At 41.6% G+C, this 15678-nt stretch overlaps 1 protein-coding gene across 6 annotated transcripts in view; it reads left to right on the forward strand.

Annotated features, from left to right (window-relative positions):
- The window catches only part of SYNE2 (spectrin repeat containing nuclear envelope protein 2), a 195642-nt gene extending 182945 nt beyond the window's left edge, over positions 1–12697 (forward strand). For 5 of the 6 annotated variants that reach the window (XM_074869023.1, XM_074869026.1, XM_074869027.1 and 2 more), the window contains 12 exons: positions 888–1082; positions 1896–2178; positions 2556–2624; positions 3428–3564; positions 4491–4617; positions 5770–5981; positions 8312–8512; positions 8884–9012; positions 9513–9701; positions 10381–10470; positions 10699–10745; positions 11517–12697. In XM_074869023.1, the coding sequence (XP_074725124.1) occupies positions 888–1082; positions 1896–2178; positions 2556–2624; positions 3428–3564; positions 4491–4617; positions 5770–5981; positions 8312–8512; positions 8884–9012; positions 9513–9701; positions 10381–10470; positions 10699–10745; positions 11517–11742 (1905 nt within the window). In that variant the 3' untranslated portion in view covers positions 11743–12697. The remainder of the gene's footprint in view (positions 1–887; positions 1083–1895; positions 2179–2555; positions 2625–3427; positions 3565–4490; positions 4618–5769; positions 5982–8311; positions 8513–8883; positions 9013–9512; positions 9702–10380; positions 10471–10698; positions 10746–11516) is intronic. The other variant, XM_074869025.1, reaches the window with a different exon arrangement.
- Positions 12698–15678: the final 2981 nt, after the last annotated feature.

A 15678-nucleotide genomic window follows, 5' to 3' on the forward strand; every position in this document is an offset into this window, starting at 1 on the left:
TACGTATTCTTATAAAGCAGTTGTTTAATATAGCCCATCTGATCCTATTGGCTGCCCTCTCTTGACAGAATCATCTACTTTTCTGGAACATCACAATAGCCAACAGATTTCTGTAGGGCTCTATTTCTAAGACAACAGTAAATTGTTAAGACTTGTCCTTTGAATCAAGATTAAACTGTACGGTTTAAACTCCGATTCAGTGTTCAAGCTCAGTTCTATCCTGCCATTTTCTCCTAGCATTGAGTTTCAGTGACAGTGATATCTGGCCTGGAAAGGAACACATGCAGGTTAAAAGTAAAAGCTACGGTCCTAATTTCAGGCATTTTTTTTCTGGTGAGAATTTTTTTTTTAGCATTAAGGTAAGATCTCTCCTTTGAGTGCATTGTTTGTAGCTGGGACCTTCAGACAGAAATAAGACAGCAGGCATGTACTGTGACTCTAAAGAACATACTAGTTCTTTGCTACCTGCTCATATGCTCTTTTCTCATTTCTCCCAGTTGTTTTGGGATGTAGATTTACTGTTCTGTAGGCTGGAAGCCCAACCAGCCAAACAAACTTCTTTGCTACTGAGAAAAAGATTGTGTGTACCCAACAAAAAAATAAAATCTGATTAGCTGAACTCTCATATCATGATACCCTGCAGGCTCAGGACACTGCAATCATATTGATGTACACATGGGTGGAAAACGCCACTTCATTTGGAACTGTAATCCTGCTAATAAAACAAACCTCTGGACCTCTTGAGTAAAAAGATTTTTGCCAAATGAAATTAAACAACAATGTCAATTGCTGCTTTTCTTTCACTGCAGTAGGCGAGAAAAGGACAAACTTTAGGCTAGAAAGGGGCATTTGCAGAAGTAATTATTTTTCTTGTATGTTCCAAATAGGGTTTCCAGCAGGAAATAACACTAAACACCAATAAGATTGATCAATTAATCGTTTTTGGGGAGCAATTGATTCAGAAGAGTGAGCCTTTGGATGCTACCCTGATTGAAGATGAATTGGAAGAACTTCATCGATACTGTCAAGAAGTGTTTGGGCGAGTTGCCCGGTTCCATCAAAGACTGACTTCAAGGCATCCTGTAAGAAGCAACAGTTGGTTTTGTGCTTTGGAAATATTTTGATGTTTAAACTGCAACGCTCGTTGCTTATCCCTAGCTGCTTGAGTGAGTGGTTTGAGCTAAAGGGGTCAGGAGGTCCTCAGTAGTTGTGCCAGCTTTGCTAAATCTCTGTCGCCAGTCTTGTCTCCTCATGACTCTCTTGCTGGGACTCTGGATAATAGCATGGAAGTAATTCACAGGGTTGATACTTAGATAGTAGTGGTCTGAGGGCTTCAAAAGCTTTTTTGGTGTTTCTAATATCACTTTGTTTCTTTAATTTCAGTAACATGCTTAGAATATCTCTTTATGGATTTGTTTGTGAGGCTCCATCTGTCCACTTTCTTGTGAGAACCCTGAATGGGTAACAGCATGTTCTTTACTTTTCACTGGGAACATTCAGATGATTCTCAGTTTGCTTTGGCTCAGAAAGAAAGAACATCTATTAGAAAGCCAGGTAGAGGAAGTAACATGAACATCTATGAGTAGCTGTTCATTGCTGACCTGTGCAGTCCATTTGGAACTGAGTATCCCTCTCTGCAACCTAGAGAGAGATCTTATGGTGGTGGTTGAGTGTCTTGAAAGGGGGGAGGTAGCTGCTGATGTGAGGATTGTTTTGGCAAAAGAGGAAGGAGACAGAAGTGATGCTTCCCTTAATTTTAGGCACATGGTCTTCGATTGCTGCAGCTGACTCAAAACAGTCCCTAGTAGTGCTGTGTGGCTCAATCATTAGCTCATTAAGCAGAGTAGATCTATTTTAAATCTTACTAATATGCAATAATTGTTATTTATTTTTAGGGATTGGATGACGAAAAAGAGACCTCTGAAAATGAGACAGATCCAGAAGACTCCAGAGAAATCCAGAATGATCCCTGGCATAAGAAGGCCATCGGCGAGGGGCCCTCTTCAACGCAGTCCCTTTGCCATCTTATGCCCCCTACTCAAGGTCATGAAAGATCAGGCTGTGAAACCCCTGTCAGTGTTGACTCCATCCCGCTCGAGTGGGATCACACAGGTGATGTGGGAGGTTCTTCCTCTCACGAAGATGAAGAAGAAGCAACATACTACAGTGCTCTGTCAGGTGAGAACCAATTGCCAGCTGTTTGTTTTGACATGGACAACTGCAGGATGTCCCTGTGAGGGAAGGGAGGGGGATTGAGGTCTTGCTCCCACGCTGTTGGTTGGTTTTCAAGTACTATTAATAGATGGGAGAGTCTCATCTCTTAGATATCTTGATGAAGGTAATAGTATTGTCTAAACCAAGCTTATCTTTTCAGAAACATAAGGTTTTTAGAAACCTTACTTTTTAAGAATATTTGATGAAAATAGTACCAACAACTTATTTTGTCCTTTGTCTTTGCTGTCCCTCATTGTTTCAGTTGTTTTTAATAGTTGGAAAATACTGAATAGTGTGGAAAATATTGAATAGTGAGGAAAATGACATTATTCTTTTTTCAGATGTAGAAATCACTGAAAATCCTGAGGCATATCTTAAAATGACCACAAAAACTTTGAAAGCATCTTCTGGTAGGCACCTGCTAATGCATGTGTCTGAACATGGCAATCTCCCTGTGCTGCACGCTATATTCCTCAACCTCTCTCATATGTAATGTCTGACTTCCTGCCTTGTGTGGACACCATGTCTCATCCCGTCATGGTGTTCTTACGCTGCAGTATTCACATGTACATTCCAAAGCAGTCAAGAACATACCATTTAGATTTTGCCTGGTAAATGCCGAGGTGGTTAATGTGCATTTCATTGGATTGATCCAAAGTCTTTTGGTACTTTCGTGGTGGTTTGCTCTGGGTAGTATCACTTTGTTGTTTGTTTCTAATTTTGATTGCATAATTACTGAAGGCGGTAGTTCCAATTCTGCAAGTATTTTTTGTGTTTTGTGCATGACAGAACCGTGTGTGTCCTGTCTGTTAAATCCAGAACAAACGTTCTCCAAATCAGGACATGTCTATACTTGTCCCTACTGGAATGCATTGCAGATGTCTGGTAGTATTGTTGGGATACAAACTTTCCAAAACCACAGTGCAGCCCTTTTCTTGTATTTTTTGAATACTCATATCTGTATTCAAGCATTTTCCAGAAGAAAACAGAATGTCCCATAACTGCATGGCTCTCATCTCATTACCTTTGAAACACTGTTGATGTTTTGCAAATGTGCATGCTTTGCAAGGAAAGCTGCAAAACTGTCATTTTTATGCCATAACTTGATGCCATTTTATTCAGAGCGCTTTCTAACTTAATACAAAGCAACAGCTTCCTTGTGGAGATGGGATTTTGCACTCATGGCATATGGTTTTGGTTTTATTTGTTTCAGGAAAGTCTGTTTCAGACGCTCATCCTTGGCGTTCTCCAGATAGCCCAGTCTGCAGGAAACACCGATACAACCAGGCAGAGATGGTTGGAAATGTGTTGTCTGGTCCAGAGACAAGTACTCCCTATAAGCCAGACTATGTGAGTTGGAGGCTCTGTGGGCACTAAACCTGTACTACACAGTCTGTTTGTTGTTCCTGTGTAACTCCATCCTCTTCCCACCTCCAGCATCAAGGAAAAGATTAGTCACGGGGGAAATGTTCACTTTATGCAAACTTAGACAATATTTCTGGTGCCTCAGGTAACCAGTGAGAGTCTCTATCTGCTTGCTAGGAAAGCTTCTTTAAAGCAATTCAGAACAATGTTGTTAGGCTCCTGTTCAGAGTCAGTGTCTGGAGGAACTTACTTCCTCTATTGCCATAGGACAAGTCTAGGAAAATTTAACCATCCCCAAGGAGAGGCTGTAAATACCTTCCTTGATACTTACTGACGTATCTCCCTTTCCTAAGCAGACCAATTTGAAGGGTCCTTTTCTAGCATGCAACCCACCATTTAATCTGCTTCTGGGCACTAAAAAATGTGCCAAGATGGCTATTGTTTGTTGGTACCTCAGCCTTGGTGGCTGTTTGCCAGCTGTGGCTTTGCCAGGCTTAGTGGATCTGCACCAGTTGCCAGCACTCTTCCAGGCACAAAATGGTACTGGTATCTGGCTGCTTTTGTCATCATTAATCCAGTCTTAGAGCCTTAGAGTCTGAGTCTTATTGCCAAGATCCAGAATCCAACAAAAAGCATCAGTAAATGAACATTGTCTGGTACCTGTAGTGCACAAGCAATTAATTTGCCATGTCCAGTCTTGTAATAATTAGCGTCACTATGGTGTGTGTTTCTTTACTGAGAAGGCCCAGAGAGCCAGTACAAACTGTTAAGCAAAGAGACAGAAGCCCAGTGCTAAGTCAGACATGCAAGAGCTCAGCAGCAGCTCAACCACCCTAAAGTAACACAAAATGAAGTTTGACCTTTGACTGCTTGTTAACCTGCTCGGCTCACCCACCAAAATGTCATTCCAGGTGAAGCAGCTTAGCTCTGCAAGCAGCAGCAGCGTCAAGGAGAAAATTACCTCTGCTAACATGAGCGATGAAGAACCCCAGGATGACCAAGAGCTTGTGAATATAGCAGCTGCAGAGAAGCAGTCAGGTACAGAGTGTTAGGAGTGGCTTTGGTGCTGTGGTGTTTGTCCTGTGACTCTGGGGGAGACGAAGCAGAGGTGGCATGAAGGCAGCACGTTTGCCTTGGGAGAAAATAGAAGTAAACCGCTATTTTCTAAATTAATGTATTTTGCTGAGCTGCCTTCTCATCTGGTACTGTCCAGCCCGTGTTTGCTGTTCTAAGCTTCTACATTTTCTGCCAGAATTGAGGTTTTTATCACTTGCAATGTACTTCTATCTCTTTGCTGGTTGGAATGAATGGGAACAATTTCATTTTTGTGTGATACTGAATACATCAGAGACTTTTAATCAGATTTCAAACCAAAGAAGTGTGTCTCTGTCTAAAATAAGATTGCTGTAGTTCGTTTTCTCAGTTATTGGTACTCCATATAACAAGATGCTACAGCTCCCATTTACAGAAATGTTTTGTCAAAGCTGGTAATGTATTCTGTTCTTCACTGTCTTCACTGTGGTCCTTTCTTTGAAATAGGCGAATAAGCTGGTTCTCTTAACCTCTTTAGGACCTCATTCCTGGTTTCAGGTGCTTGAGATTGTAATAACACATCTATACTGCAATCACAAAAGCAAATCAAGTGATAAAAAGAAGACTGTAGCTATATGCACCAGCTTACTTAGTTTAGGTCTCTGGTCTCACACATGGACCAGGGTTGAGTCCCATTACATGGGATGAATAGGAAAATCTCGTAAGAAGGGCTTAGATGTGCTTTCAGAAATAAGTATTAGTGATCACACAAGTGGCACCTCCATCTCTTTTAGCACTGAAGTGATGAAACATAAACCCAAGTCCTAACTACTCGATCATACTTTGTCTCCTGATGAATTTTGGTGTCTACCAAATCACAGCTTGGCTCATTGAATTCCATGCTTTATTCTTCCAAGTGAATTAAAACATCTTCAATTTTTGTGATTAAAATCCTGTGTAGCATTACTGTGTGAATAACTTGACCGGTGATATGAACCTTACAGACTGCAGAATCTCAAGGTAGCAGGATCTACATGGTAGCAATTATTTGGCCTTGAGTAGACTGGAGAATAATTTACTCATAGAACTCCTTGCATCTGTTTTACGCACTCTTCACCTTACTGAAGATTTAAACGTTTGTTGTTCTATCATTTGTAGGCATTATTGATAGGTGGGAGCTCATCCAAGCTCAAGACCTCAGAAATAAACTTAGGATGAAACAGAAATTGCAGCAGTGGCAGCAGCTGAACTCAGATCTCAGTGACGTCTCTGCTTGGCTTGATAAAACTGAGAAAGAGCTGGAAGAGCTGCAAAAAGTGAAACCCCCAGCCAGCATGCAGGCGTTGGAACAAAGGGTCAAGAAATTGAAAGTAAGTTATGGCATACCAAAAAGTGGGATTTCAAGATGTTGATGCTCTTTATGCTCCTAGCATGAATGCTAATAACAGTGTGTTTATTCTCTCTCAAGACATTCAGCCCCAGACTTCTCTTTTTAGGCCTTTTGTTTTAGAAAACAAACATAGAAAAAAGCTAAATATTGAAGGCCTAGATTCCCCAAATGCCTAGGATCAGGCCCTGTCATGGGGGGTTGGGTATTCTGAGCAGTGGTATCAGCATTTTGGACTTTTTCTGTGCCATTCCCCTATATGCAAACCAAAAACAGATTGAAAATTATCTGGGTCTACAGGCTGCAAAGTCTGGGCTGATTTTTTTTTTTTTTAATTCAATTAAGGTGGGGAGTGGGTTGGGGTTGAGGTTGTAGCTCCAACAGGGAGCCTGAGAAGGATCTGCTTTGAAGCTGTGGGTTTTAGCAATATGGTGTTTTAGCAAAAAAATCTTACCTCTAAATAGCACCTTTGTCCAACAGTTGAAGGATACATCCTTTCAAAATGTGCAGTTGCATTTTTTCACTTTGCAAATGCAGATTTCTCATCAAACAGAATGAATTAGTTAAAAACAAGAAAAATAAATTCAGTCTCTGCTAATCTTCAGCCAAGAAATAGAACAGTTAGAGACAATAACTTGAATATTTGTCAGCATGTGTGGTCATGTTATGTTGCCTGCTATGACTCTCAGCTTCCGTAAATTAGGACTAAGTCAGGTCTGCAGGTTGAACCAGCAGGTTACCAGGGTACATGGAAGTGCTAGGTCCCTAGGACTTAGGTAACAAAATGCCTCAGGTTGAACTCAGACAGAACAAGTGTTCCTAACACTTGCGGGAGTGCAAAATCCCTGTGTGCTCACCCTTCTGCCAGCAGCCTCGTATGGAGTCACCCAAATCCTGAGGCTGCTGGTTAGTTTGGCATCACACTTGGGCTGCTGCTCACAAACTAGACACTCTGCAGGACAGAGGGAAGTGCTTCCCTTCAGGATGGGGTTGGATGTCTGACCTCTTCAAGAGCAGAGCTTCACTTCTCCTTCTCTCTTCTGCATTTTCTTAAGAGGAGTCCAGCTGACTGTAAATTCCCTTTTCAGACAGCTTGGCTTTCTATGGGTGTCTAAAAGAGCCGCTGTGCTCTAAGACTTGAATTTCATGAGATGCCAGTACATCCCAATTGCCCTGGATAAGGATAAAGCCATTGTGGCTGCAGACTGGCTTATTGATGTTTAGAAGTCTGTGATGGACTGTTTGTATTGTCTGATATTGAAAGAAACTTTGTTGCTTGAAGGAGGGAGACAGAGTTCTTTGTTGGGTGAAATGTAATTTGGACCAGTGGCTTTCAACAAGTGGGACGCAGATCTTGAGAATATATAGATTGACACTCCTAGTTACAAAGGCTGCTAAGAAAAGCAATCTGAGCTGTGTTGATTGCAGGACTCATCCTGCAGCTCTTACTTTTCTACTGCAAGAGCCCGCAGCTTGAAAAAGACTGAGTACACTTGATTCAAACTGTAAACTTCTTGAGGATACAAGGTATTGTTTGGCATTCATGTTTTTAAAAAACCTTCAGAAATATCGTCTCAACTTTAACATAAATGTGGTTAGACGATACAGCCATGACTTCACAAATTCCGTATTATTTCCCCCTGCAATTTTAAGGGAGAGGAGGAAAGCAGGCAGGACTGCCATTCGAGGGGACCTTGACAAGTCAGAGAAATTGCCTGACAGAAACTCTGACTAGAGAGAAGAAAAAGAATTTCTCACAATGGGGTAGCCTGGTGTGGGACCAGGGGCCCAGAGGGGATGGGAAATCTGCGTCTTGTGGGATACTCAAAATTTGAGTGGATGAAGCTCTGAGCAGACTGCTCTGAGTTTGAAGTTGGCCCTACTTGGAGCAGGAGGATGGAGTACAGACCTCCAGATGTTCCTTTCAACATTATTTTATGATACAATTCTAGGATTCTGAGGTGGTAAAACCTTAATAAATCAAGAGGAAATACCATGTGATGACCTGTGGGAATATCTGTCCAAATGGGAGGGAAAAAAGATGGCTCAGAGGAATGAAGGGCAGTTGTGGAATAATGCCTGTGACTTAGGGAGAAGCACAAGCCCAGCCAGATTTTTCTTCAAAGTGAAGGTTTTGGCTTTAAAAAAACAAAACCGCAACAGAAAAAGGCCACCTACGTTACTGTGTTCCTTAGCAGATTCAAACAGTTTTCCCCAATACCTGTGACACTTTTGAGCATGTAGTTTTATTGTAAATAAACAACATGTTTTTCATCATTCCTAGAAGCTCCTAATCCTCTTTTTTTCTACCAGGACATGCTTAAAGCATTTGATAACTACAAGGCAGTGGTGCTTTCCGTTAACCTGAGCAGCAAAGAATTCCAGAAAGCAGATAGCACGGAGTTCAAAGAGCTTCAGAACAGGCTTCGGAAGGTGAACTTGCATTGGGAGAAAGCAACTCATGCATTGGACAACTGGAGGAAAGGTTTACAACAAGCCCTACTGCATTGCCAGGTGCATACCACATGCCAGCTTATGAGGGAAAACAACTCTTTAGGGTGCTGCTGAGGGGTAGATAAGGGGAAAGGGCAGAGGGGTAATTCCTGCACATCAGTGGAGCGGTTGCTCAGAATCCAAGACACTTTATTTTCTCATAAGCTTGACTCTGTTGGGTTTAAAGGGTGTGGTAAAAATATCTTTAAACTGGATATACCCTTTTATTATGTAGGTGGAATAGTTTAACTAGGTTGCAGTAGCCTCACTAAGCGTGAATTTGTTGTTGGTTTTGTCTGCTTGGGGCTGGCCATTTTTTTTTGTAGGCAAAGCCAGGTGAAAGCACTGCAAAAGTGTTTTTTCTCTTATGTGCAAACCTTTTGTTTCTCTAGGACTTCCACGATCAGAGTCAAAAACTAATTCTATGGTTAGCAAGTGCTGATAGCCGAAGGAATGAAGCACAAATCACAGATCCAAATGCTGACCTCAATACAGTACTGGAAAGCCTAAAGGAGCTAATGGTAAGTGTAATCTTAACTACAGCACCTCAGCTGTTCCAGTGAGTCAGTAGCTCTCACCACAAAATGAAGAGCACTATGTTTATTTCTCAAGATGTCTGCAGCCTGTCCTCAACCCTGCTGTATTCAAGCATGTGGCTGGTTTCTGAAATGGACTCGAGATTGCCTATATGAGGCATTTTTTCTGTAATTACACATCATAATTAAGTTCCTTATGAACAGTCTTTATGCTGGAGTAAGACTTCCAATTTCCAAGATTTAATCTTTTCCATATGAATTAATTACTGCTACAACTATTTCTAAATGTTAGTTCAAGCAGGTACAACCAGTCTCTTGAAGAGAACTTCATTTCAGATGTAGCTGTAATAGCCATTCCTATGTATTGCAGATTCTTAGGCAGGTTGAGTTGTTCTTTAAAGCCTTCCAGAGTTCCTCCTTTTATGAGAACATCCTTAAAGTTGAGAGTAACGTTCTGTTGCACTGTTTTTTTTGTTTGTTCTAAGCAACTGGAGAAAGAGCTGCTGGAACAACAGCTTATAGTAAACTCACTTCAAGAACTCACTGCTTACCTGCTGCTTAAATCAGATGGTGATTACATTGAAGCTGATGAGAAGGTCCATGTAATTGGAAGGAAACTGAAACAGCTTATTGAACAAGTTTCGCATGACTTAAAAACAATACAAGGAAATCTGGTGAGTCAGAGTTTAAATACTTGTTCATGGAGCTTTCCTACTGAAAAGTTGTAACCTGATAAGAGTAAAGGTATTTATTAAAGACTGACTTAAAGCTTAAGTACTTCCAACTTCATAAGCTGAAAAAAGAACAATTAAGTCTGGCTATAAGAAAAACTTCAGCATCATGAGGCTAGTACAGTATTGAAATGTCCCAGGGAGGTTGGGTAGTCTCCATCCTCGAGGGGTTTGAAGAGTAGATAGAGTAAAGCTTTCAGTAAGGCTTTTGGTCTGGTCTTGTAGCTGACCTTGCTTTGAGCAGGAGGTTGGGCTCGACGAACTTCCTGAGGCCCCTTCCAACCTGAATTACCCTATGATCCATACCAAGTATCAGTCTGGGAGTGTGTAATGAACACACAGGGGTTGTAGTTCATATCAATATGTTCCTTATCCTGAGAGCTGTCGGATAGAGATATTTTCAAGTTATTAGCTGTACACACCTGTTCCATCATAATTCCTTCAGGCTGTGCATAGTAAAACATTTCTTTATGCTGGAGAACCGTTTACCACTGGTTATGCCCATCTAAAGAGGCAATGGGCTGTGCACCTACAGAGAAGCAACGAAAGATGGCTCTTTGCACTTCATCTGTTGTGAGTTTTGAACGTGCATTTTAAAGAGGAAGGTGTGGTTGCCTTTTAGGATGCCAGCGCATTCCTGCTGGTTCCAGATGACTTGGACTCAGGAGGTTATAATCCAGTCACAGAGAAATCCAGCCCTGCTATGAAGGCGGCAAGTATTTTTTTTCTAATATTTTGCTATCAGCATATAGCATATTTTGATATATTTAGCCTAAAAGTTCCTCAAGTTTAATTATTTTACCTTTTGGATGCATGTACCTTATTACAGAATTTACAAGAGGATTTTAAAGGCTACAGCTGTCTTTTTTGAGAAAGAGAAATTCCTTGTAGTTTCTGAAACTACAAGTTTCTGGATACTAAAAGCTGTTTCTCTCAACAGATCACCGTGAGGAGAACTGCAGATGGCAGAAGCAGCAGCAGCACAAGGTATTATATTGTATTTGCCTGATCTCTTGGAGGATAGTGAAGACAGCAGAGGCGAGCTGAGTGCCAGCAGAAACTGGGCAGCTCTTCCTCCTAGGCTGGCATACAGGTGGAGGTGATTTCTGCCTACCTGCAGTGTCTCCTCTGGTTTTCTTTAGCACTCCTGCTCCTAGACCTCTGCACTGATGTGCAGCCTTGGCTTGTCTTTACTCTTGACAAAATATTTTTTGTGCCAAATGGGGGAATATTTTACTTTTAAATCTTCCTTTAATTCCACCAGCATACCTGGAAAAAGAAACTTGGAGCTTAGAGCCACTTATTACAACCACACCATGAAAGACAAAGGGAGAACTTCACCCCTGGTACATCGGGGCCTCTTCAAAGGATAGATCTCAGTAATGCCAAGGCAGAGAAGAGCCTAATCAGTCTGAGTACTGGCTTTCCTTTATATTTCAGCGTGTCTTTAGAGTGCAGTGGCATATGAAAATAGGGGGAGAAAGCACAGATCTAAGCTATTACAAATAAATGTTTCTTCTTTAGCAGTAAGGACAGTAAACCCAAACCAGCAGTTGGCTTCCCGCTGAGCAGTCTTGCACGCTTTCAAGTTGCAGTAAAAGTGTTTGATGTGTGGTGCATTTTCCTGTAGATACGCAGCCCTGCATCTTGGAAGGGTAGTGTGAGCCCTAGAGAGGGAGTTAAAATAACTTGTTTAATTCAAAATCTGAAGTGCCTTTTTTCTCTCTTTTTTTTTTTTTCTTTTTTTCTCCTTTTCAGAGGTGAAAGCCATCCACAACCTACTCAAGCAATTCCTCGGTCTCCCTCCTTCTTTTACCGTGTATTACGAGCAGCTTTACCTCTTCAGTTGTTCTTTCTACTGCTTTTACTTCTGGCTTGCATGATTCCATCTTCTGAGGAAGACTACAGCTGCACCCAGGCAAACAACTTCGCCCGTTCTTTCTATCCCATGCTGCGATACACCAATGGGCCTCCGCCAACTTAGAAAGCAGCCCGTGAATCTTCAGTTATACCAAAACACACTCTCTGCGGTGCTTTTTTCATGCTGCTAGCATCAACCAAGCAGTGACGTCGTGTAATTAAATACAGAAACTTTTGTGCTATTAGTTCCCCAAACCAGCCACTACAGCATCCTTGCATCCTACACACCGCTGCGCAGGTTGCTGCTGTTGCAGGCAATGTGTTAAATTTCACATCTCAAAATGTATATCTTGACAAGATTTCAGCATTTTTGTACGGAGAACAAACTTTTTCTATAGATTTTTAAACTGTAAGCAACACACTTTATACTTTGATGCAATAGATACACTATTTTATAGGTGCAGTGCTCTTAAGCTCACAAGGTGATTGAATACTGAGTTATTAGATGCAGAAACCACATCACAGTAATCTTCAACATAGCATGACAAAGAAGCAGTTGAAGAGGCAACTTGCCTGAAATGATGACTGCCCACACTTCACCTTAACTGTGTCTTTTGGTACTATAGTCACTTGCTGGAAACAAAAAAAAAATCTACACCTTTCTGAATCTTCATTATTGTAGTTTATTCATCTAACACATTCAATAAAAGGATGCACATTTGTTTTGTTTTACATATAGTGTTCTAGAAGTTAGGATTGCTGTGTTGTCTTTTTATACCACCTTTGAAATAAGAAATTGTTGAATTGCATGGAAATGGTTTATAATGCACATTATTTTCTAGATGAACATGATTATGTAGACTATCCCTGATGTATACAAATAATGTAATGACTTTTTTTAATGAAAGGTTTTTTCAGTTTTTAACCTGCTGAATAGTGTACAGTATCTTGAGAGAGAATTGTGCATTTTTATAAGCTTCATCTTGGGCAATGGCTAGAGACACACTGTGTACAGTCAGCATTGCCATCGCTTCTCAGTTGTACAGTTTGAGTACTGTCATTAAAATTTTGCCAATGTCTGCAGGGACTGTCAGTGTGTCGTGGGGGGCAGACAGCCCAATGCTCCAACAGTGCTGACCCTGCCCCTCCTGGGTAAGTCATTGTATTTGTGTGCTGACACAACGGTGTCAGCAGAAGCACAACCACTCTCTGGCTCATCGGAGCAAGAGATTAAAAATTCAGAAGTGGAGCCCATGTTCGGTGGCACAGATCCCTTCCTTTGCAGCTGACTGTAATTTCCTGGAGGAAGAATACAAAGTTGAACCAACTGATGCTTGTTGCTAGTTTGAAATGCTGGACTATTTCCCACCGTGGAACTGATTTTCTAAACCAGGGAGTTACAGCAGCGCTGGGGAGGGGAAGCGCACGCTGAGGAGAGCTCAGAGTGGTACTAAGGGCTTTCATTGAACACTGAGAAGTTTTGTGTTCAGTTGCTGTGGAAAACACCCAGGAATTAGCCAATGTCTGTAATGCTTACCTGTAGAAAATAGGATTTATGATTAGCCTGTGAGAGTTCTCCCACCTTTTCCACACTTCTCACCACTGGTGGTTGCTCATTCCCCATCTTCTGGCAGGGGGATTTATGAAGCAGGTTGCTTTTCATTCTTGCACTCAGAGAAAGAGTGCCTGTAGCAAACCAACAGCTTCTTCCCAGCCATGGTGGCAAAAAACTGTGGGTTATTTCCAGGATATTAAACTAAACTAGTATTTTAACTGTGATGCAATTACGCTCACAAAATTAGTTAGCAACATGGTTTAGGAAAGTCAAAGCTTACAATTTGGCACTTTTTAGTAGTGGTGCTGTGCAGTAGTTCACATCCACGCCGTGTGCTCAAACAGGGGTCAAGATACGCCAGCTCCACACTGACGTGTCTCTACTTCAGTCCCGAGCAGCCAGCTTTCGCAGCCGGGAAGCCAGCACGCCGCTCTGCATAGCTCTGTCTGGAGCCAGACGTGTGCTCCAGCTACCAATTTCACAGCTACAGCTCTCACAGTAGTGCTGCATCCAGAGATAAGTGATGGATCCTCCCCGCCCCTCACCACACACAGACACACACGCTCTCCTCTCTCCCTCTGCCATCATTATTTTGTATTTTGAAAGCAATTACTTTCAGATGGAGCTCATTTAAGTTTCTGCCGCTGTAGAAGTCAGCCAACTCTAACCATTATTTCATTGCCAGGTTGTCACAAATGCCCATGCAAACCTTTCTGCCAAGAACTAATAGTCAGTTGCTGACATGATATTCAGTTCTTCTGCCATTAAAGAACCTATGCCGGGGAAAAAATGTTGAACAATGTTAAAAGGTCTAAAGAAATTTCATAGCCTGCAATTTCCTTTCATTATGTACAGTTATATCAAATTGTTGAGCTGATGTAATATATAAAATGAGGAGCTTTCATGAAATTATCTCAAAAGGTCACCCCAAAAAAGTCTGGGAAAATAACTTAAATGTTTTTTCCCCAAAACCTTTTTTAAATCGTTTTACTTCCAGTTGATTATAACCACTGCACTGTAGGCTGACACTGAAGTCTGCTTCAAACAAGCCATTATATATACCCACCAATTTCTGAGTGTTGTCCTCTCGCTCAGGATGGGGTTGTTACTGTTTAGTGAAAGAAGAAAAAAAAAAAAAAAGATTTTAAAAAAAAAAAGGGAAAGAGCAATAGAGCAAACATACATGTGCATGCTCTTGCACATACATTGTATGTAGGAGTGAAACCAGGCCAAAACTAGTCTTGAGTTGAAGTTTTACTTCTTTGGCAGGGCGATGAGAGCTCAGTCTGTTTTCAGCTCTACCTACCCCCCGCCCCAAAATATCAACAACTGCTCTGCTGGCACAGGATGCAGGGGCCTGTTTGTTTATTATGACTTGTCCATCCCCCCCCCGCCCAGTGAAATTTGCTGGTCCCTGAACCACCAGGGCACAACCTCCGTGCTGGGAAATAGCCCAAGGATTCGAGTTACCTGACAAAGTAAATTGACCTACAGCTTGTGGCATGAGTGCAGAGTAAGGACGAGGCACTGACACAGACACCCTGATCACACACTTCATGTGCTCATGAAACCAGGCTGAGCTCAGCAACAGGAAAGAAATAAAACCCATAACATTGGGATTCATAGTACCTGTTTATTCAGCCACAACGATCTACAACTGAATGAAACACACATCACTAGGCAAATACTAAAGAACTAAAAAGCAGCTGAGAGAAAGGGAGGAGTTGTGGGGGGTTCTCTGCATTAGTATACCACATATAAAGTACTTTAAAAGGCACCAACTTCAGCCATAAACCTATTTCCAATACAAACTTGCAATGATGGTGAAACGTTGAAACTAAAACCACATGTAAAACAGGACTCAGAAAATTCTGGGGAAAAGGGATATAGGAATCGTGCAGTCAGCACTGTTAATGGCTATGCCAGTTCCTTAGTACGCGACATTACGATGAGTGAAGAAGGTTTTTGTCTTTTGAGGCAGTAGCGGCAGAAGTTGGCATTTTTATAGCGTAGCAATCTGCCTTCCTTCATGCACTTAAATGGAAATTGCTGACCCTCAACAATGCATGAGGAGTGTAGGTGACTCCTCTGTGTAAAGATGGAAAGAGTTAAAGAACACCCAGGTCATAAATAAAATGAAGTCCTGGCTATGAAGCAGTGTGCCATTTAACTCACCACACTTCAGGAGTAGAACACTGAGAAAGGAATGTAAATAATATTCTATATTTTAGTAATCTACTTTCTTTTCATATTCCCATTTACAACACCCTCTTTCGTACTGGTTTAGGCACTGGGTCAGCACAACAGACACCCACATCTTTAACTGCTTTGCTGAATCATTCTCAGATGACATAAATAACGTCAAATGATTTCTTCTGAGATGAATGGTGATGATAGCAAAGCATTGTCATGACTTCCAGCTGTCAGTAGGGAAGGATCACAGGACTGTGCACCATTGCAAGAAACAGTGCAGCCTACAGCTGGGCCGGGACTAAGAGCAGCTCT

This window comes from Strix uralensis, chromosome 4 (assembly GCF_047716275.1).
Source record: "Strix uralensis isolate ZFMK-TIS-50842 chromosome 4, bStrUra1, whole genome shotgun sequence".
In the NCBI taxonomy this organism is placed as follows: domain Eukaryota; kingdom Metazoa; phylum Chordata; class Aves; order Strigiformes; family Strigidae; genus Strix; species Strix uralensis.